This window comes from Ptychodera flava, assembly GCF_041260155.1.
Source record: "Ptychodera flava strain L36383 chromosome 23 unlocalized genomic scaffold, AS_Pfla_20210202 Scaffold_24__1_contigs__length_23054250_pilon, whole genome shotgun sequence".
Lineage (NCBI taxonomy): Eukaryota > Metazoa > Hemichordata > Enteropneusta > Ptychoderidae > Ptychodera > Ptychodera flava.
Genome location: NW_027248278.1, coordinates 8,914,465 through 8,936,550, shown reverse-complemented (window position 1 = coordinate 8,936,550; position 22,086 = coordinate 8,914,465). Strand labels below are relative to the sequence as shown.

Genomic DNA, 22,086 nt, shown 5'->3' with positions numbered 1-22,086 from the left:
GTATAAAAGGTGCCTGGGGGCACAGTACGTTACACAGCTGTGTGGCTAGAAGACTGCGGACCATGATCATATTCCTGCTCTCCACTTTAGGCCTTCTTGCCTTCTCACAGGTAGTTACGCATTAGTACGGCAATACGGTCCCAGTAAAATTCATAGTCGTGTAGTTCTGTTTTGATTGTGCGAAAACGCTTTGTCACACAAGATACGAGAGACGCTCTACTGTTTTGTATTACAATTAGAGTAATCGTTGTACTTTTCATGTACACCCCTGGTAGGAAACGACTGTTATCCCGACAGGGAAATATCGTCGTGTTTTGACTACTTAAGACCGTCATATTTCGTTAACAATGCTTCACGTTCATGTAAAAGAATATCGTCTTTCTTTTTATTTACAGGCTGATTTGAAAGACTGGGGAGAATGTAAATCTACCTATATCCCTCAACTAGAAGATAATCGTACAGGTACGGTTGATGCAGTGTTTATAAATAATTTTGAGACATTGCTGTGATTGTATTCTATACCATGATTGAAGAATGACCAAAAAAAATCTTGCTGTTCATAGTACCCTGTTGTCAGTTGCTTGCATGTTTCTGGTAAAACAATCAATGTATCGTCAAAATGGCAGAATTACAGTTATTTGTATGTACCATACCTTTGCCCACAAAAAATGCTTATTTTCTTCTCCTCGCAAGAGTCGATCTATACAGGGCGCGCTAACCCTCCTTTGCATGTTCGCTTCAAAATAAAAATACACTCAAATGTGACTGTGTTCTACGAATGGTGTAGGATACGCCTTGGGGACAGATATTTGAACTCGCAAACTTTTACATTCCTTTTCTGATCCACCACTTGTGGAAGCTCATTTTAAAGCTTTTGGAGTGAGAAAAATTTTCCCCGGCTTTAATTAGTTTTTCAAACATCGATAGTTGATTTTTTCTTAACATAGCGATAACGGTCATTTTGAATTTCAAATCTAATTCGTGATTTTCATGTCGGTACGTATAAACTCAAAAACAAATGAATGATATGAAATTGAGAACAGCAATTCATTGATATACATGTATATTGAGAGATTAACCGTTCATACATTTGCAATGTTTATCTTCATGTCTTCCGGGAAGCGTTCGTTGGTTTAACTTCAACAAACTTCAGTATTAGAATTTGTTATACACCTCCATTATGACAGAGCGGTCTATCAATTTATGTACACCAGTACGATCGAATAAAGTTATTTTGCGAGAAGAGGATTTCATGAAACAATTTTACAAATAAATAAATAATTGCGATTAAATTCTAAATATATGCCTAGTATCTATTAATGTTTTTACTGTTTTAACTTGTGAACATTATTGCGTTTTTATTCATGTTTTTAGGAGTTAAACACTTCGATTTACGGAGTATATGTGTTATAAACATTTTATAAAACATATTCAGTGCTTTACAATATTGTAATTACTTTGTTTTAATAAGCACCATTGGACTGTTAGGTTAGCTCACCTCTGCGCATGCTTATTTTTCAGTATGTACTTACCACATGGAAGTAAAAGATGACTTCTGTATGACGTTCAACGGCAAGGACATCGTAAGCGATTGCGAAGACCAGGATGGCAACACCGTGGAATGTGTTGCCTGTTACAGTGACGATCCAAATTGTGCTGGCACCGATAGGTCCATACCATTTCGTAAGTACATAATCCAAGCGAGATTTGAAAAAAAAATGATAACACGAAAACAACTCTAACATGAAAAGCAGATACAAACCCTTACATCAAGTCACTGGCACCATCGCATAGTTACATCGTCATTCATTTTTTGAAACATTGGTTGCAATCACAAACATATTTGCCTAGCATTCGGTGTTATACCGTGTTCTAAGGAATGTTGATAATTTCGTAACATTATTGAAAATAGATAAAAATGTATGCCTTGTTATTTTGTTGCCAGTGATTGTCAAAGAGGGAAAAAATGTCCGCCGAGAAATACAGTATGAACGCGCATGTGCAAACTTTGATACTGTATAGGGTTGGCGTGACTAAAAAAAGTATAGCCATTGGACTCTATGTGCAAGGCGTCTTTGAATCTGTTTCAAAAGAAAAGTTTCAATTCTTCATACACCTTTTAATCGACAATGCAATATAAGTTTGTGATAAGTTAAGGCAAGGAAATAGACATTATTAATAAAAAACAAACAGAATACACCATGGGTTCCATGAGAGACTATGAAGATTTTCAATAAACAGCAGACTGGAGCAGCTCTTTATCCCGATGTAAAAGGAGGATTTTAGGCTTAACCGTCCCGGTTGAAATGTTCGCTTCAGGTCACATTGTCAACGATTCCCTGATATACCTTTTTAATAATGTTCTAGAAAACGTCACCCTGTCATGTGGTGGAGTAAAGCGTTATGTTATCAGTGTCAATGGAGCGGAACCAGGACCACCAATCAGAGTAAGTATTTAAAATAATATATCAACATTACACGAGCTTGTGTTCAGATAGCGAGGTTAGATTTATGATGGACGCTAATTGAATATTTTAAGACAGTATGCACCTCGAAAGTGAAAGACTTATTATAAATGTTTGCTGAAACCTTCCTAAAGAAATCTTTCAACAATCCTCTTTCAAAATAATTAGTTTTCACCATACACATTTTGGTAATAGAGAAACTAATTGCCCAATATTTACAGATGTCTCAAAATGAAAATGGCCACCATCCCCGAATCAACTCTATGGAAAAAAATAAATTAAAAATATCAGTTTTCGGACAAAATAAGACGGTGAAAATGTTTCTTGCACCAAGTGTTTTAAAGTGAGCCCCCACAAGTAATAGATCAGAATAGAATTTGTTAAAGTTTGAGAGTCCGAATATCTGTACCAAAGGCTGAGAAATTAATTTGAACTCGAATAAAGTAATTTCATTTAATATGATATGAATGATAACTCTCTTTATATAATTAAATGTAACTCAGGTGATGTTTTTGCCTGTTTTTATACTTTCCCATACAACCTCTGTTGCTGTTAAGGTGAAGTATGGTACGATTGTCAATTTAACATTACATAACAACATGGAGGAGAGCAATACCACAATGCATTGGCATGGTATGTATCAGAAAGGAACCCCTTGTTCGGATGGCGTACCATACATTACCCAGTATCCGACCCCACCGGGCAGCAACTATCTCTACACATTTCAGGCAATTCCGGCAGGTACGTTCTGTTTTTTTCCCAAAATTTTCTTGAGTGAAGCTTTCTGACACTATTTGTATAGTCCTGGGAAAAAGATTTGCCATCGTTCTGTCATTTTCATATCTATTTTGGCCTTATCGTATTTATCTACAGAGTTTAGAAACTCATTATAGGACTGTATCAGATAATACACGCACTATTGGTTGTGGTTGATTCTACTTCAAACCACGATATTTACTCAGCAAGAAAAGAAGTTTTCGATTAAAGCCTTATCTCCGCTTTGATTTAAAGTGATTCAGTCGAGGAGAAAGCACAAACATGTTTTGTAGTCTCTGGGTTTTACATCAACAATGTTTAATGAGCACGACTAGAACCAATTTGGCCGATTGAATCTTTATATTTTTCAAAACTCTCAAAAGTGTTGGGCATTGCTTAAAGAGAAAAGCAGATGAGCTCAAATTTGCAGATTCATCCGTCATTTGTCTACTATCCAATTATCCCAAATTAGTTCCAATAGTGTTAATGGTGTTATGATGTGATGAAACAATCATTTCACGCGTAAGAAAACTCAGTGCAATTCTTATACTTTTTGGTAATCAGGAACATTTTGGTACCATTCTCACGGTGCTAGCCAAATATCAGACGGTATGATTGGTCCACTGATTGTGTATGAGGAGGACGAGCCAAACAAAAAATACTACGACTTTAGTTTGAATGATATCCTTAGTGAGCCACTGCTGCCTGAATTCGACCAATTCATTATGACGATAGCAGACTGGAATTATGAAGGGGGGAGATCACGTTTCCCCATAGACGCTACTAGAAATCTACGCGTGTCTTTCAGCCAAAGTCCCCCTACGTGTGTTCTCATTAATGGTCGTGGACGTTGCGATCAAACCAATCCGCAAACACGCACTCCGTACTTTGGATATGACGTCAGAGAAAATGTCAAGTATCGTTTCCGTGCCATTGGAGCAATGAGTGACCACACATATCGTATCTCTATTGATGAACATATGCTAAAGGTAATTACTTCAGATGGTTTTGATGTCGAACCTGAAGACTTCGATTACATCATCGTATCTCCTGGTGAAAGATATGACTTTGTATTACAGACCAAACAGAATCCTAAATTCACAGAATACCTGATACGTGCCGATGAATTAGCTTCTGATGGCTCATTTAAGGAAAACAATGCTTCTGTGTTGCGCTACAACGACATCAGCCGTGAGTTCATCACTGATACTTTGCCATCGGGTAGAGGGCGTCAGTGCGAGGAGAACAATTCATGCCAGACACTGAACTGTCCTTTTGGTCAAAATGTCCACCCCGCTTACAAATTATGTAAACCAATTGCCGAGATGAACATGTCTGCAAGTGATCAGGCCTCGGTTGAGATACCACAGCATGTAACACAGGAGGCACAAGTTTTCATGAATTTCGTTTTCGCTGGCTTGGCCGTCCACCCTACTGCAAAGCCTGCGATTAACGGCAAGTCGTTCGTGTACCCGACAGCGCCACCTGTCGATCCAAGTTCTACATCCACTGAATGCAAACCAGAATGCGATGCGTCTAATCACTACGACTATTGCAATTGCACACACAATGTCAAGCTTTATGAGAAGAGCTACCAGCTTGTCTTCACAGATGTCGGATCGGGGGGCTCTTACCAGGGTATGTATCACCCAATCCACATTCACGGACACAGTGTCTTCGTAACAAAGATAGGCTTTCCAGAAAACGATGAAGACGGTTTAATAACCAACAATGATTTGTGCTGCCCCTGCCCAGACGATGAAGATCAATGCTGCCGTCAGGACGAGTAAGTCACTACCGAATTGTTTCCAAAGAACCCTTAAGGATGATCAGGTTATATTGCGCTGATTATGACTTTGGAGAGTGTATCTTCATTGCAGTCTTACTGTTTATACTTTAATATTTTTCTCTCATATCACCATAGACCCCCGAGAAAAATATGTTACTCGAGGGTCTATGATATCACCATCTAAGTGTAAACCTGCAGCGAGTACCTCTTATTCCCTTGTTGAACAGCTTACCGCGCTTACGGTAGAACGCGCCTCGGGGACAGATAGTCCGACTCTCAAATGTCTACTGTACAATTCTTTTCTGATCTTCCACTTGTGGGGGCTCATTTGTAAGCTTTGAACAGGAAAAACTTTCACAATCTTAGTTTTCCAAAAGAGTTAACACAAGGGTGGCGGCCATTTGGAATTTCAAATCTCGCAAAATTTTAGGTGATTTCTTTCGCTAGTTTCAAACTTTGCATGGTCACCCCTGATTTTTATTTTTGATTTTGTAAGAGAATAGTTGAAAGTTTCATTGGGGAAAGTTTGAGCAAAGGTTTAATCAAGTCTTTCACTTTCGAGGCACATACCACCTTAAATACTGACTGTTTATCAATCCCCACCATCAATTTCTAGGCGATCCTTACAATGAGACACAGAATTGCTCACAATTAATTTCAATTATTTCTCCTTTCATGTTGGTGATCTGAGTTTCCATTAAAGGCTAAGAAAGTGAATATCTCTGTCATAAGTGTCGAAAGTATCATGTAAACTAAAACGTTTAAACATCATTTTTAGAGTTTCCGCCATCTCCAAAAACTAATCATGTGACAGGGAATATAAAGATTACAATAACAAAATGTTGGCTATCGTGTGTTTTTGATTCAAGTAAATTGCATCATGCTTGTTTCCTTTATGATTACGATGTGTATGTGCAGGAAATCCTGCACTTTATGTACTTTTCCGTGGGGCGCCATTTTATGAGTGCAGCACCCGTTTATTATTTGACCTGTTAATCGCGTAAGCATGGTCCAAATCAGCAAGCACTGTGACCTTCTATACATGTCCTTCAGTTAGCACATTTACACGAACCAACTTTGGTTTGAAAATGAAAACAATGCATCAAATTCTCAGCTATAGGGCTTTTGTTCTTCAAAACAGAAATAAAATTAAGTTAGTAATTTAATATATCAGTCAATCGAGATATATGACTATGAAAATGAGGTGCAGCTGTTGTCAGTGTGGGCCTATATTGACAGATTTAGCATGCTAGCAGGTAACTCGTATCCATTCTAGGCACCAGTTCATAATACCCTATCGTTATCGTTATCCAAGTTTCTTGGAGATGGCAAAGTACACATTAAAGGGGAATTTCACCAAGGATGATTTTATATATGTGCTAGCTTTGTGCTCACATACCCCGTAAAAGCTATTTTCGCCATTTATAACTCGCTCGATTTCTGTTACAAAAACCAATGAAAATAGTACAGGATGTTGCCCATGTAATTTGAATTATGGGAAAAAAGCTCCAGGCTTGAAGCTTGCATCAAGTGATATGGAAGGGACCATCTTCGGATGGGTATGGTCCCGCATTGTCAACTCACCCACGCTCAAACCAGGCTGTGCATATTAACATAACTGAGGTGATTTTCAAGGAATTGTAATTGTTACTTCATATAAAACGAAGGCTCGGAGAAAAAGTCGCAGACACGCATTACCAAGGCTTGTCAACACATAAATTTCAACCGGAAATCCTGCAGAGAGTTCATTAAAGGGAGGGAAAGCAGATTTTCGTGAAGGCTCGGCAAAACACTTGTCACGTGACTATTATGCAAATAATGACTCTGTATGTGCCGATCAGGTTTCCTAATATCAGGACTCTCAGAAAATTTATACTTTATTGGTGTTTTAGGACTTCTCCGACTGAGAAAAAAAATAAAAAACATTTTATGGAGCTACCTTAGTATTAAAGCGAGATGTGATTAGAATGTAGAGCAGGAAAATCTCATAAGACGGGAAACATAATGGTTTAGTGTTTTTCGCACAGTCTATCATGTCCCATGTACCGTTTGGGCTAATATCGTTTTCTGCTGTAATTTTAACAACCATAACCCTGTAGTTATATTACTAAAACATAATCACACCCAATTTTAAACCTTAATCAGTATTTCAGTGCCGTGTAATGAGCCTCGATGGAAAAATGATACCTGGAACGAGGATCCTGATTCCATTCCCATGAACCTAATTAACCCACCGAGAAAAGATACTATTGTTGTCCCTCAAGGAGGATATGTCATTGTCCGACTCAAGAATGATAATCCGGGTAAGTTAATGTTATAGTCGTTTACTTTACAACGCTCCGAACAAACAACATCAAATGCTATTTGTAGTGGATCTGACTATAGACATTTCTAGTAGTCTTCAATGGATCCCGAAATCATATAAAAATTATACAACATAACTTTTTTGAAAAGAAAGTTAAATATTTCCATATATGATTCTGATCTACCACTTGTTTGGGGGAGCTCATTTTGAAACCCTCGGTTAAAGAGAAACTTTACCGTCTTTCTTTTGGTTTGTTTTGTTTTGTTTTAAATTTACCATTTCACTTTTCTCCGAACAGTTAACTCAGGGATGGCGACTGTTTTGAATTTCAGATATCCGTAAATCTTATATAATTTGTTTTTCTAGTACCAAAATTTGCACGGTGACTCCAAATGTTTATTCGTGATTTTGAAAGGGGGGTACTTCAAGAATTGCTTGAGAAAATTGGAGGAAAAGTTTAAGTCTTTCATTTTCGAGGCGCATACTACATTATTCAAACCCTGGAGGGTTGCATCAGTTAAATGATGGTCCAGTAGTAGTAAAGGAAGATTGATTTATGCTATGCCCTTATTGAAATCCGCTTTCAGTTTCTGTCTCTCCTTGATCAAATTTTGAAACTGGACTTTTGAGGGGCTAAGTTATCATGCAGATAGACGGCCTTCCTTAAGAAAGGATAGATTTCTGTGAATTAAATCATGATATTGAGTGTGGTTGAACACCCCCAACCCCACAGAAAAAACATTATTTTTTGAACGCATGCCAATTGCAAAATAAATATCAAGTTAACATGTTTATCAACATTTGTCATTACTCTATTAGGTTGGTGGGTCTTACACTGTCATATTGAAAGGCACTTGGATTTAGGTATGATCCTATATTTGACCAGCGAACCACATGAACAAGTATGCCACCAACAACCCAGAGATGCTCTTAACTTCTATGGCCTATTCTTGGAACAGGGTGAGAGTCACTATAACTATTCTGTTACTTTTCTATCACTTTGTCCTTTGTTCTGTTCTCTGTTTGCTTTTTCTGTCTTTTATTCAACGTACTTTATAAAACTGAAAATATTGTTCAAATATACACACGCAATTTACTTTCGGTCGACAGGAATGCTACCTGCGATAAATAGCTGCTGTAGATAAAATGTTTCCAAGGTCGGCCAATCACGATCTGCGATGTGCACGATGACCGGTGCTTTATCACCACAGTGTCAAATGTCCCCGTTGTTTTGAGATGACTGATTTATGCAGTAACAATACAAATACCTTGTCTAAACAATACAAATATTTTTATAGGACGCGAGCTGAAAAACGTTGCCTTGGATGGAGCAGCTTCCGTCAGTGCTGGTAGTGACGCTGAATATGGTAATGATGATGACCCACAAACGTGTGCCACCTTGGATAGTGAAGGAAAGACCTGGTGGAAAGTTGACCTTGGCGACACCTATGAAGTATACAAAGTTATTTTACAAAGCGACGGTAAACAAATTAATTCTTAGCATTTACTCCCTATATAAGCTTCGTGAACATAGATAATATTTAGGGGTTATTAAAGAAGTTTGGTCGATATTTGGTCGCAATATTTTGACGAGTTGATGTTCAGTAGGACGATAAATGTTGCCATAGACTTTAGTTGTGTAAAATGAGTGTTTTTTCTGTGTTGTGAAGAATAAAGTTAGCCCGTGACGAAAGCTATGAGGCCCGCGAAAATTCGGGTCAAATTAAAGGAACTCGCGCCAGATTTCAAACATTGATCGGTCAGCTTGAAGTGTAGCTGTGCAGAATACAGAACATACGGTGGCATACTTTTGGTGGGACCACAGTGGAAATAAGTTTTTAACTTTTCTGTGTTATCCCAGCACTTCTGTCTTTGTCTTTTTTCTTGTTTGTACTGTATGGTTATTTTTTAAGTGCTAAATAAATCAAATCAAATAAAAATAAAAAAATCAGCTCTACAACATCTTCGAATGCAATGTCTATATACTAGATCTACCAGTCAGTGCAACTACAGGAATCGTTACATCATCTGTCTGTCGTTTGTCGGTTCTGTTAAGTTGCATGCTGTCTACTAGGGACGTACTGTTCAGTTGCGTAGACGACATGACAACACGGCACGGGAACTTGAACGATGAAACGTATTGGTCCGTATTCATACCCTCTTTTAATTCGTCCTTTTTAGTTGGATTTTCGTAAACTTGTGCTTGTAGTTAAGAGCAATGCACAAAAACTGAAAGCAAATAAAGCAAATAAATACATTTTTGACCGTAATTATAAATAACCTTTCCGAGCGCTGTAATTTGTTTTATTTTTTGTTTTTGTTTTACGTTTGTTTGTTTGTTTTTTGCACATAAGTAAGTAGTTCCGGTTTATGTAAAAATATGATTTATATTTTAACATGTTAAAATATGGATTCATTAGTACTCTCTAAACAATAGAAGAATTGTGATACATGCATATTATTTATGATAATTGGTTGTATTGTAGGCAACTTTTGACAGAGCTGAAATTTACCCTAATCATGTAAAATGATAGAATTTTTATAAAGGCCCTTAATTCTTTCTATCTTTGACAGATCTTGGCCTCGTAAACGCTGTCGTTAGAGTCGGCTCAAAGGAAAATGTTGAGATGCAATATCAATGTGGTGAAATATTGACTCCAGGAAAACTTCAGAAGGACTCCACAACGGTTGATTGTATCGCACCTATCATAGGTCGTTATGTTAGCATCCAGTCCGACCATGGTAATTCTGTTTCACTCTGTGAGGTAGTAGTCATGGCAACCGGTGAGAAATATCCACATTACTTATTTTCTTTCACAATTGCATGAAAATACAATCCCTGATGGTCCTTTTATCTGTCACTTCCGTCATCGGTATACATTTAGAACATTGAACCACCGTGCAGTCATAGCCTCAGAAATGTTCGCCCGTTCAGTTTCGATGCAATGATTTAGAGATTCGAAGAACAATTCATTCATTCTTTTCTACATTATGTTGCTAAATATGACATTTTTAATCAGATGCTATTGAATGTCGTTATGTATAGGAAATCCGGTCTTCCCTTCACTGATAAATATACCTAATCCATTGGGATAGTTCATAGCTGAAAGGTAGAATGCGCCTCGAAAGTGAAAGACCTTACCTTACCCTTAATGAAACTTCCAACCTTCCTCTCACCGAATCATGCATAAAACAGGGGTCACCGTGCTAAGTTTTGTTAAAAGGGAAACAAATAACCTAAAATTTACCGATATCAGAAATTCAAATGGCCACCATTCTTGTGTTAACTCCATGGATAAAAGTGAAAAAAAAAATCTTTTTATTTTCGAAAAACTAAAAACAGTTAAAATTTTATTACTCCAAGAACTTTAAGATGAGCCTCTACAAGTGTTAGATCAGAAGAGACTTCTAAGAGTTTGAGAGTCTGAATATCTGTACCCGAGGCGCATTCTACCGTATACGTACATGGAGTTAATGACGTTTGCTTGCAAACACGATTGGAACTAATTTGGGATAATTGGATCTTCATATTTTTTAAAATTCTCAAAGTGATAGGTGTACTATAGCTGAATGTTCCAATATTACAAATCACTCATAAAAACAAGTTTATATATTTAAAAAGGAAAGCAGATGAGCTTGCATTTGCAGATGCAACCGACATTACTTAAGCGTCCAATTATCCAGAAATCGTGTTTGCACTAAAGCATACTTAATTATGCATGTGAGGGGGAAGACCCTAGGTATGAGGTTTTCAGTCAAAATAATGTGTGAACAAATTTTCATGTGATAAATATCTGCAACCTCCTATCGTTTTTTCATAAGATTTACCATCCTGGGAAAGCATTGAACAGTGTATCCTTTTCTCTTTCTGCAAAACATTAAATATTTTATGTAAAACAAAAATGGATGTCAAATCCTCCGACAAAAAGAGCCATCTTAGTTGTATATACTTATTATTATTATTATTTATTATTATTTAATTCTTAACAAACGCACTACACATACGTCTCAGTGCATTGTACATACCATAAAGGACAAAAAAAATAGACAAAGTTATCAAATAGTAAACAACTCGGAATTGACTTAAAAATGAAATGATGAATTAAAATTAAAAAATGAGATAAAATATAGTGTCCAGTTAAAACCGATTCCAATAGAATAAATATAGAATTGAGTAGTCCCTGTAAAAACATAAATGGACCTATGAATAGTACTTAGTAAAAAGATGTGTCTTTAAACCACGTTTAAAACAGTCAATAGTTTGAGCAGTACGAATTTCATGCGGCAAAGAATTCCATAAATCAGGTGCACACACAGAAAAGGCTCTTTGACCGTACGCTTTATTAAACTTCCCTCGTGGTGGCACTAACCGTACGGAGTTCGATGATCGCAGGTCTCTGGATGGGACATACATTTCGGTCAGTTCTTTCAAGTAAAGTGGTGCGATTCCATGAACAACTTTAAAGGTAAGTAGCAAAACTTTAAATATAATGCGAGCCTCTATTGGAAGCCAATGCAGATCAGTTAAAACTGGAGTGATGTGACAAAATCTACGTGTACGGCTAACGAGGCGAGCTGCAGCGTTTTGGACTGATTGGAGACGTGCAAGCTGATCTTTGTGGACACCATAGAGGAGACTATTACAATAGTCCAATCGGGAAGTGACAAACGCGTGGATTAATTTCTCTGTGGTTGCTTTATCCAGTAAATTACGTATCTTGCTTATCCTAGATAATGAAAAATAACCATTCCTGCAGATCTGACTTATATGATTTGACATGGAGCCATCACTGCTGAGAGAAACACCTAAATTCCGAACGGAGAGAGAAGGAATGATGTTGATTTCACCTACTCTCAGGCTGGTCAGTGGTACAGTATCTGATTTAAGGCGCGATGAGAAGTGGACGACCTCTGTCTTATTATCGTTGAGAACTAGCAAGTTACATTTCATCCATCCGCGAATTTCGTCGACACATGTCTCAGCATTGACTTTCACGTCATTTGGATTATTACAGACAACATAGATTTGCGTATCATCCGCATACATCATATAATCAAGATCGTGAGCAATAATTACATCTTCTAGTGGAGCCGTGTACAAGGTAAAGAGGATTGGTCCTAACACTGAACCTTGTGGGACACCAAACTTCATGAATGAATTCGACGATGTTGAAGTACCCACCTTGACGTGTTGATTACGATTTAACAAATACGACCGGAACCAAGACAAAGCTGTGCCAGTAATGCCAAAACGAAATTCAAGTCTATGTAGAAGCACCTCGTGATCGATGGTGTCAAATGCGGCAGATAGATCTAGCATGATGAGCAGAACATCCTTTTTCTCATTCAGGGCCAGCATGATGTCATTGTGGACACGCACAAGAGCAGTCTCAGTACTGTGGTTAGCACGATATGCGCTTTGACATTTGGTAAACAAATTAAATTTGCTTAGATGAATGTTTAATTGCGAAGCTACAATCCGCTCAAGGATTTTCGATAAAAATGACAATTTGAAACGGGTCTGTAATTTTTAAGGATGTTCTTGTCCAGATCAGGTTTCTTAAGCAGTGGTCTGATGATGGCAGATTTGAAATGACTGGGAACATTGCCGGTAGAAAGTGACGCATTAAACAAAATGGCCAAGAAAGGTGCGAAACCATTGATATGATCTTTGATACAGCTTGCCGGCATGGGTCAAGGTCGCATGTTTTTGAAGACGCTTGCTTAACCAACGATGTTACTTCATCTGTTGTAACAGAATTAAAGTTAGTAAATGTGTGGATTGGTAGGATGTCATCACGATCAATGCAAGGAGTTTGAGTGCCAAGGCCCTCACGAAGTTTCAACACCTTACTATCAAAGAAGTCGATGAATTTTGTAGGAATTTCTGTCACGGGAATGTTACTTGGAAGGACGTTAGAATTGGTTGTTCTAGTGTCAGACAACTCAGCAATGATCTTATACAATCTCTTGGTGTCAGCCTCTTGTATTCGATTCCGATGATAGCTCGCTTTAATCTCATCACAACGACGGAAGTATTCATATCGCTTTGCAGTGAATATTTGAGAATCGATTTCGAGTTTTGTGCGGCGCCATTTTCTCTCTAACTGTCGCAGCTGTTTTCTTAATGGCAAAAGATCTTCAGAAAACCATGGGACGCGTCTCTTCTCAATCATGACTTTTTCAGAGACTGGAGCAACACTATCCAAAACATCTGTGACACCATCATGGAAAAATTCAGAGAGGCTTTCAACACCGACATTTCGTGGGTAGTTTGCAAGTTTTGTCACAACCTTGTCTTGGAAATCTTCGCCATTGATGGACCGAAAGTTCCGTCGCGTGATTGTGGTCTTTTGGTTTGGTGGTCGCTGTACATTTAAATCAAATGCACGATGCCATGATCGGAGTTCATGAAGTGTTCAACAGTAACTGAATGTAAAAACTGGTCTGTTGTACGTGTTATGAGTAGATCCAGGGTGTGGCCCATGGCATGAGTAGAGTGTTGAACGTGTTGTTGTAATCCCATCGACTGTAACAGGTTTGATAACTTTACTGTATCAGGTGAGGTCGCATCTTCGAAGTGAATATTAAAGTCCCCTGCTATTATGAGATGACCAGGCGAAGGTATGGCAGTTTCAAGTAAAGTGGAGAACTCCGTGATGAAATCATTTATAGTTGCCTTGTTTTTCGACGATTTAGGAGGTCGGTAGATGGCGATAATATGTAACGACTGACTGGCAGATTTTAGAGTGATGTCCAATGATTCGAAAGAATTAAAGGAACCAGATCTCTTCTCAACAACTTTTAAGTTTGAACGTGCGATCACAGCTACGCCGCCACCTCTCCGTGCAGACCGAGACCTCTGGTGTATTGTATAGCCATGAATTGATGAGTTAAATTCTGCGATGGTGGGATCAGTTTGGCCTTTCAACCATGTCTCAGTGATGACTAAAATATCCAGTTTCTCTTCAACCAAAGTTGTTGCGATGGCGCCTATTTTACCCGTTATTGAGCGAGCATTCCACAGAGCAGATTTCATTTGTAGCTTTTGTAAACACCTGGATACTATTGGAATTTTCACCAAGACTGATTCTCGTTTGGCATCAGCTGGCTGAAAAGTGCGGTGACTAACAAAACTTTGAATGGTCTTTGGTTCATCTTTGACAGTGCTTTGATCGCCTAACTGCCGTAGCACACTTGTTCGAAAACATTCCCTAGACAACCGTCTGGCCCGATGGTAGGTAACAACTGTTTGAATACGATACCTGGGCTTTGGGTGTTTCAGTCCTGCCTTGCGTCCTCGCGGTCTGAACAGTGAATTGACAGGATTCCACCTTGAACAAAGAGTCTTACGTAATAAGGACGGTCGGGTAGCCATTTTCCAAAATCACCAACGTTGCGCACACACAAGTAGAAAACTCAGTGAAGTTTGCTCCCTCCAGGAATGATAAAAAGTAGGGCTAAAAGTCCAGAAGGGTCCTCAAACACTTAAAACAACAGATAAAAACTGTTCGGCACTGAGACGACTTTTTAAAACTGTAAAATCCTTAAAATACGGAGAGATTAAATAGCATCATAACAATTTAAAAGGATCACTGACTAAAAAGATTTCAGACATCAATCTTCATGTTCGAGGCATAGATTCTGCAATACACACAGTGCATGCTTTCTATGTTGAATGAATGTAATTGATTAATCTTCAGTTGTATTTAATTTGCAGCATCGGATGATGCGGGTTATTGATAACAAACTCCAGAAGTAATGCCAATCTTCGTAAGACAGCGAGTAAGTAACATGTATAAATTTGCTTTTAAGCTTTCTTACACAATGTATTACAGAGAATCGCTGGTTTGCCTAACGAATGCTATATGACTTATCGATAAAAGTATGACGTATTTCAGCCAATGATTCTGGTTGGATAAAAGCCAGACAAAATACTGAAAAATTGCAATCAAACAGTTTGTACAATACATTAAGTCATTCTTTCTTCCTCCAATTGCAGATTTCTGACAATCCCGGACATGACATGGCCACGATCAAAGACAATATGAACGTTATCACGACACGTTTATTTGAATAATAGTTCTGTGAATTATTTAGTTCAATGGAAAAGGGCGTCCTAACCTATTATTCTTGTATTGTGCTATGGTAGAAAAACTACAAATCTTTTTTCGATTGTTAGAAGTAAGTAAAAAACAGTTGTGCTTCACTTGATAAGGATAATATACTCTATTCGATGGTTTTGACGATTTTGATAAGTGTGAAATTTTGCAAATATGATAATTCAAGCCAGCGTCTTTAAGTTGATTTGCGTCTGCAATTTGAACTGTATTGTTTTATAGAAAAGTGCAAGCCAGCAGAAGATTACACCATGACAAGTGGAGTAAGAGGGCCAGAAAATTCTAAAATATTGATAAGCAGTTTAGAACAATTGTTTAAATTAGCAAACATCTGCTAAAACATTTTGATAGATCGATAAGTTTGATGACCTATTGTGTAACTTAAGCTTAAGTGGTTGGCCACATACTACACCACACTAATATGTTGTGACGTATTTTCAATTGACACACCGATGTTGCGTGAAACAACCTTAATTTATTGTTTAACCATTTCATCTGCTGGTACTTCCGAAGTAACATCTTTGACGAGGCTTATATATGAGATTTTTTTGCAATGGAATCTGTCAAATTGGAACAAGGTGGATGGATGCAATGCTAAATCCAAAATGCACACATCTAAGAAGTATTTTATCACTATATATTAGTTTGCTTAGTGTCGATAATATTAACCTGTCATTCTTTTACTGTCTAGAAAGTTGAAATCAATAGTTATTATCAATAAATGTTATGGCATGGCATAAATTAAAATTTGTCATTTTTAATTGATTTACGCATATATATCTGGAAGCTATCCAGGTATTGCGTCGCACCTTTGCATGAGTATATTCAGTTATCTTGTGTCGTGTGTACTGACTCGTTTTTTATGACGTTTTTGCTCTCCGATATTTGGTAATGCTATGGTGTATTTTACGTGGGTGTCTCTTAACAGGAAGTTTCTCAAAATATTTTGGTGACGACCGATAATAGTCACCATTTCTGGTCGATGTGTTGTGCGTGTTCACATTTTTCCGGTATGAAAGTTAGACGTACTCAAATAAAACAAAGAGATTGGACTGCCCAGTCTTACCTGATGCCCCGTTTGCTGGTTGAGGTTTCAGAATTAGAATGCTTTGTTATACTAAGCTAAGAGATTGAAACATGACCTCATAGGCATGGTGTGCTCTAAGGCTGTTGGGAAATGTTTTCTGAGTTTACTAATTAACTCTCTTTCTGTCTCACTATCTGTCTGTCTGTCTGTCTGTCTGTCTCTGTCTCTCTCTCTCTCTGTCTCTGTCTCTCTCTCTCTCTCTCTCTCTCTCTCTCTCTCTCTCTCTCTCTCTCTCTCTCTCTCTCTCTCTCTCTCTCTCTCCCACCCGTCGCTGATGATTCTGAAGATATATTCTTTCGTAACGCATAATACGATTTGTCGTCGATCTTACGTGTGATTGAAACAGAATCCTCGAAGTTTACGGCATTGGTGTGTCTTTTATTTTAGTTCTCGTGTTCACAAACGTGAGCTATTGTCACATCGATGTCTGTCCGACTATCTGTCTTTCTGTATGGTATGTCGATGGGTGCGATATCTCAGGAACAGCTAATATTGATTAGAATGAAATCTGGTGCATAGGTTTAATTTGTTTGGCAATGGCAAGAACTGACTAGTTTTGTGTATGTACTACTTGCCAAGGACTTCTTTGTTCACCGAGGGGATATCAAGCTTAACTCGAAGCCAACTGTTGTCAATTATCGGATCACTTCGGAAGTTCTTCTACATCCTCTTCTGTTAGGTCACTGACTATGGCTAGTTCCATCGGAGTAATTCCCTATATAAAACTATCTGTGCCTATGTAAACAAGGCTAAGGCAGGGAAACTTCTTCATGAAATACTGATCCGTATCACATATCAGGAGAGTTTACTAAGTTCAATGATGATACTAAGGCATCAATATTACATACACTCAAATTCGTGCCGTTTACCACGATGATAATATTCTTTTTAGAGCGACTTGAGTTTTCAGGAATTGCTTTTTGTTTGTCGCTGACTTGAAAGCATGATACCTGCGAACATCTTCTATTATTTGTGTGATCAGAGTCTTGTGTGATAAGAGTCTGTCAAACAGGCAGAACAATTTCCAAGTATATGAGTGGGACCCCCGGATATGCATTTATAGCAAAGCTCACGTGACCTAGGAACGTCTATTGATATCACACTAGCGACCAGAAAATGCACCGTAGCTTGGTTTTATTATCTTATTGACCTCTATTTGAATGAAAGGTCTTACATGAGGGCGTATTACCACAGGTGTTTTGATCTTTAAGTTACAGACCCGTACGGACGCCCAGCACATGAACTTTGATCTGCCTCTTGTTACGCGCAGTACTTTAGCACACATACCAGTCATTGTAAATCAATACGGACAAAATTGCCTGTTCTAAAGTTTTTCCACTTTACTGTTACAAGGACACAGAAACCAGCACTTCTCCTACCCGACTGGTAGTAATCATATTTTTATATCATGCCCTCCCTGGCATTCATTCCTTCGCCAACTGTCATAAACATGCTGGCCCTTTACTGACAACCACTGGAAATTTGACAAAAACATCAGTCTGCATTTTGGCCGTTTCAAAATAGCTAAAGGCCTAACATCTTCAGAATGTCCGTTGTAGCAGCCCCATATTACGGAATGACGATATAAGAGAGATTATTGCGTATCTTGTAAAGATAGGACTGTTTCGGTATTCGAATTTAGATCTGCCTTCTCTCTTGTAGAGGGACGACACGCCGAGCCGTTGAGCACAATGTACTGCTGAAAATGGGGGATACAAATAACACTGTCATTCATGAAAGCGCAGGAATGCAAAATGCAAGAACTGTAGCTCGGTGATGCCTTCCACGGATTCATCAGTTTATTTCGTCGGTTAGCAAAGCGGGGGGGGGGTTATGGAGCTCGACATAGTATTGTGGACATTGCTCTGCAGAATGATGCATATGTTGATTGTAGTAGTCAATGCTCGATACTAGCGTATAATTTATTGGGATAAATGAAAATGTGACTTGACTGTAATCATCCCCTGAAGCTTGCTAGACTAAAGCTACGATTAGTAGTCTACTTTCTCTTTAGAGTGAGCGACATTCACATTACATGACATTATTTGCAATAGCAACAAATGTGTGTGACAAGCGATCCCGGACCTTAGAACCGGAAGCTCAAGGTCGATTGGTACTGTCGTTAGCACTTTTCAAACACAGCGGCAGTGCACATATAGATTCAATAATTTTATGGGAACGCCTTCTATTGACCAACACGTTGGCCATGAGTCCACTTCCACTTTTGATGAAAGCGAGTTGACCCACTGCACACCACAACTAAATACACCGACGTTTATAGGACAGAGAAAGCGCCCGGTATATGGTTTAAACCTGTGAGGGACTTCTAGTTTGGTTACGCAGAAACAGTAATACAACATCACGGGTCAGTTGATGGATACAACACCTAATATCAACAGGTCATCAGCAAACTCTCACAGTTTTGCAGTTCACTTCGGGTCGTTCGGTAAGTCATGTTACATTTAAAAACGCATGCGTAGAACAGCTTTTTGGAGGCAGTCCCAGCAAAACATTGCACTTGGCGAGTCCTGTCATTATTTATGAAATTTTCATAATACTGCATAATGGAAGAAATGACTAGTTAAAATATTGCAACGGTGCAGTGGTGAGTTTGTATTTGTATTTATTTTTCATTCTTTCTTCTCAAGTCATTCAGCAAACTTGATCTCCGTATAGCGTCGGTGACAACGTATAATCCAGGGCAGGAAGTTTAGCATACCAGCCTATCAGCTACTTCCATCATTAGAATAACTGCTCAGAATGTGTGTTTTGGACAGCTCGTTACAGTCGGAAAACTCTGTAAACACCTTAAATACTTAGATTTTTCGTCTTTCCAGTATATTCGCAGAACTTGTACGCGTCTTCGCCGAGTCGCCGGGTTTGGATGCCCGGCAAAACCACAGGGTCACAAAAGTGGCAATTGAAATATGATAAGCAATAAAGAATACTGCTGTGAAATCTTGTTTTGTGTACGAGCCTTTTTTCCTTGTTCTCCAAATACTGTATAAGAGTTACGACAGCGAGGTTCCAATTCAATGTTGAGCCCAAAGTGTTTTAGAACTTGAGTCGAGCATCTTGTTTTATTAATTACACTTATGGACGTTCTGTAAATTTAAGAAAGAGGAAATTGAGAACGACTATAAAGTCCTCTCCCTCATGTGTGTTGCGTTACGATGTTTTCACTCCGCAATTTATGTGATTTATCAAATTTCAAATTATAAATCGGTTATACCAGCCATGCCAAGTGTTCTTTCGATAGAGACTGGGTCTATTTAATTCACTACAAGTAAGATGATCCGGTGAGATGAACACGATTGGAACTAATTTCGGATAATTGGATTGTGAAGTAATGTCGATTTAATCTACAAAATAGTATCTCATCTACTTTTCTTTTTAATTGCACACTTGTTTTTATGAGCAATTTTTAATATTGCAACATGAAGTTACACGGCACCTTACACTTTTGAGAAATTCGAAAAATATGAAAATCCAATTATCCCAATTTAGTTCCAATCGTGTTGATGGTAAAGGAAATTGGTTTATCAGCTCAACAATGAGCCTTGCCTATACGCATTGACGACGTCCATAGCTATTGTACGTAGTCTGATTCTGCGCATGTGTGTTGTGTCATTTAGCGGGATGGCCGGTTTTCATCATAGCAAGGGTGATATGTCTGTAAAATTTACTGCGACCTTCGAAAGAAAAGTTGAAAGCTGAAACAAAGAGAGTGCATGGAGCGAGACGGATTTACGTTTCAATGAAGTATTGCAGGTCACTGACAGGACAAGGCGGGTGAGACATGCTGTGATATGAAACTCGATGAATGCTGACAAATGGTTAGACGGGACTATTCCCCATAATGCATGTTGGTGTCATTATTCAACACACAAACCAAGCTTGTGGGTATTTTGTGAATGATTGACTTCGGATAAATTTACATGTCCTGCTATAGCATAGACAGTAGAAGTGTGAACGAAAATTATCCACGCTTACTGCTCAGACTATGTAGTGAAACAATATTTTCTACTCGACCGGTCAGTGACATTGCTGTAGGCCTACAATATGTACGACACAGCCACATGACAAGACGGGCTTGGGTAACAAATCGTAAAGCTCAACGAGTGATAGTTGACTAGCTTAACTACCTTACTTGAAAGTGCAATTACATAATTTAATGTTCATATCGTCGTGAAGGTATAACACCGCACGTGCATGCATATCTCTCAGTCTCTGCAAATCGCCCGTGCGCGGGGATATAGGTAGGAGGATTAACAGAGCAGAGGTCCTAACTGAATAAAACTATGGGCCACTTTCTTCGATTATTTCAAGTGATTTGTAATCCAAAGTTGTACATCAGCTTGATTATTTCAACGCGTGTAACTGCGATGCAGGAATCACGCCAGTTAGCTTGTTATGACCACGTCAGACCGTGTTGGTGAGTGTTATGTTTGTGTTATCGAGAGTGTACACAGAGGTCGTGCAAGCTGTGACGTCTCCCTTTATGACGCGGCACTAGTTTCGCAGAAAAACCACGTTGTGTACAGGATAGGTCCGCACTTCAGAACTTCCGCAGTGTGATTTATTACATGCCTCGTATATCGAACGTCGAGCGATCCATAGGATTCGATGGTAACTCGTCGATGACGTCACGGGCCGCATAGTCATCATTGGACTAAAATGAACCGGAACTATTTTCAACTTGACAACTTTTTTATATAAAATTGTCGAAATTCCATGTTTTCCACAGGAAATCCGGTTTCGGAAATTTTTGTGGAAAAAATGATAAACTGCATAACAGTAGTTTAAATATATCATTGCGCCATTCGATTAAGAAAATCGTTCTGTTGTTAACGGATTTTCATCTAAGATGGAAATAAGGCAATGGATTATCCATTTGCCGATAAATCTAAATATTTTGAGTGAAAACTGTGTAAGAGAGGCATGTATATAAAATATTATAGCCCTAACATGGGACTCTGTACCCTCGGGGCAGGAGACGATTTGCCCTCTTTACGTCGGGCAACTTATGGTCACCAGCCCTAGGACATATAGTCCCATGTTTTGGCTATAATATATAGCTATCTGCTTGAGGTCATGCACGTGTCGCACTGTGTGGAGTGCGTTTCGACGAACGCTGGTTTCTTGACCTTATTTCACCGCAGTGACACTTTGCCAGAGAAAACCTATGCATGGTGGCGCTGTGATGTGATGATCTTCCCCCATTCGCAGTCACCAACGAGAAATGATCACTCAGCTGTACTTCTGTTTGTCTGCCTGTCCGTCATCCCGATCCGCCTGCCCAACCTATCCTGCCCGAAGTGTCAAGGACAATTTTAGAAGCTGCTGAGCACGGTCAACTGAAACTCGGTCACAATTAGGCTGCGTTCACAAATAACGATGGGGGTGGTCGCCAGATGAATCGTGACTGAATTCTTATTTTTCGATCCCCCTTCCTAATTACTCATCAAACAATTTCAAATCCCCATCTATATGATCAAAATTTTTCAAGCCCCCAAAACTATCATGTAAAGCACCCAAAATGACGATCATGAGATAGTATTCAA

At 38.6% G+C, this 22,086-nt stretch overlaps 1 protein-coding gene and 1 long non-coding RNA gene across 5 annotated transcripts in view; both read left to right on the top strand.

Moving 5' to 3' along the window:
- Window positions 1–16,182, top strand: LOC139124616 (uncharacterized). Of its 3 annotated transcripts, none has more exons than XR_011549980.1 (13): window positions 1–110; window positions 396–462; window positions 1,522–1,683; window positions 2,368–2,447; window positions 3,023–3,206; window positions 3,786–5,007; window positions 7,156–7,313; window positions 8,135–8,275; window positions 8,614–8,796; window positions 9,890–10,099; window positions 15,036–15,100; window positions 15,318–15,499; window positions 15,787–16,182. XR_011549980.1 is itself a non-coding variant. In XM_070690746.1 (12 exons), the coding sequence occupies exons 1-11, from the start codon at window positions 63–65 to the stop codon at window positions 15,056–15,058; spliced, it is 2,478 nt and encodes an 825-aa protein (XP_070546847.1). In that variant the 5' UTR covers window positions 1–62; the 3' UTR covers window positions 15,059–15,100; window positions 15,318–16,182. The 3 variants fall into 3 exon arrangements, 1 of the variants encoding a protein (XP_070546847.1); XR_011549979.1 differs by having other exon boundaries at window positions 15,318–15,516; window positions 15,760–16,182; XM_070690746.1 differs by having other exon boundaries at window positions 15,318–16,182.
- A 2,495-nt stretch (window positions 16,183–18,677) lies between these two features.
- The window catches only part of LOC139124619 (uncharacterized), a 64,527-nt gene continuing 61,118 nt past the window's right edge, over window positions 18,678–22,086 (top strand). Inside the window, exon 1 of one of the 2 annotated variants that reach the window (XR_011549987.1) lies at window positions 18,678–18,968. This is a non-coding gene — a long non-coding RNA (uncharacterized lncRNA). The remainder of the gene's footprint in view (window positions 18,969–22,086) is intronic. The other variant, XR_011549985.1, reaches the window with a different exon arrangement.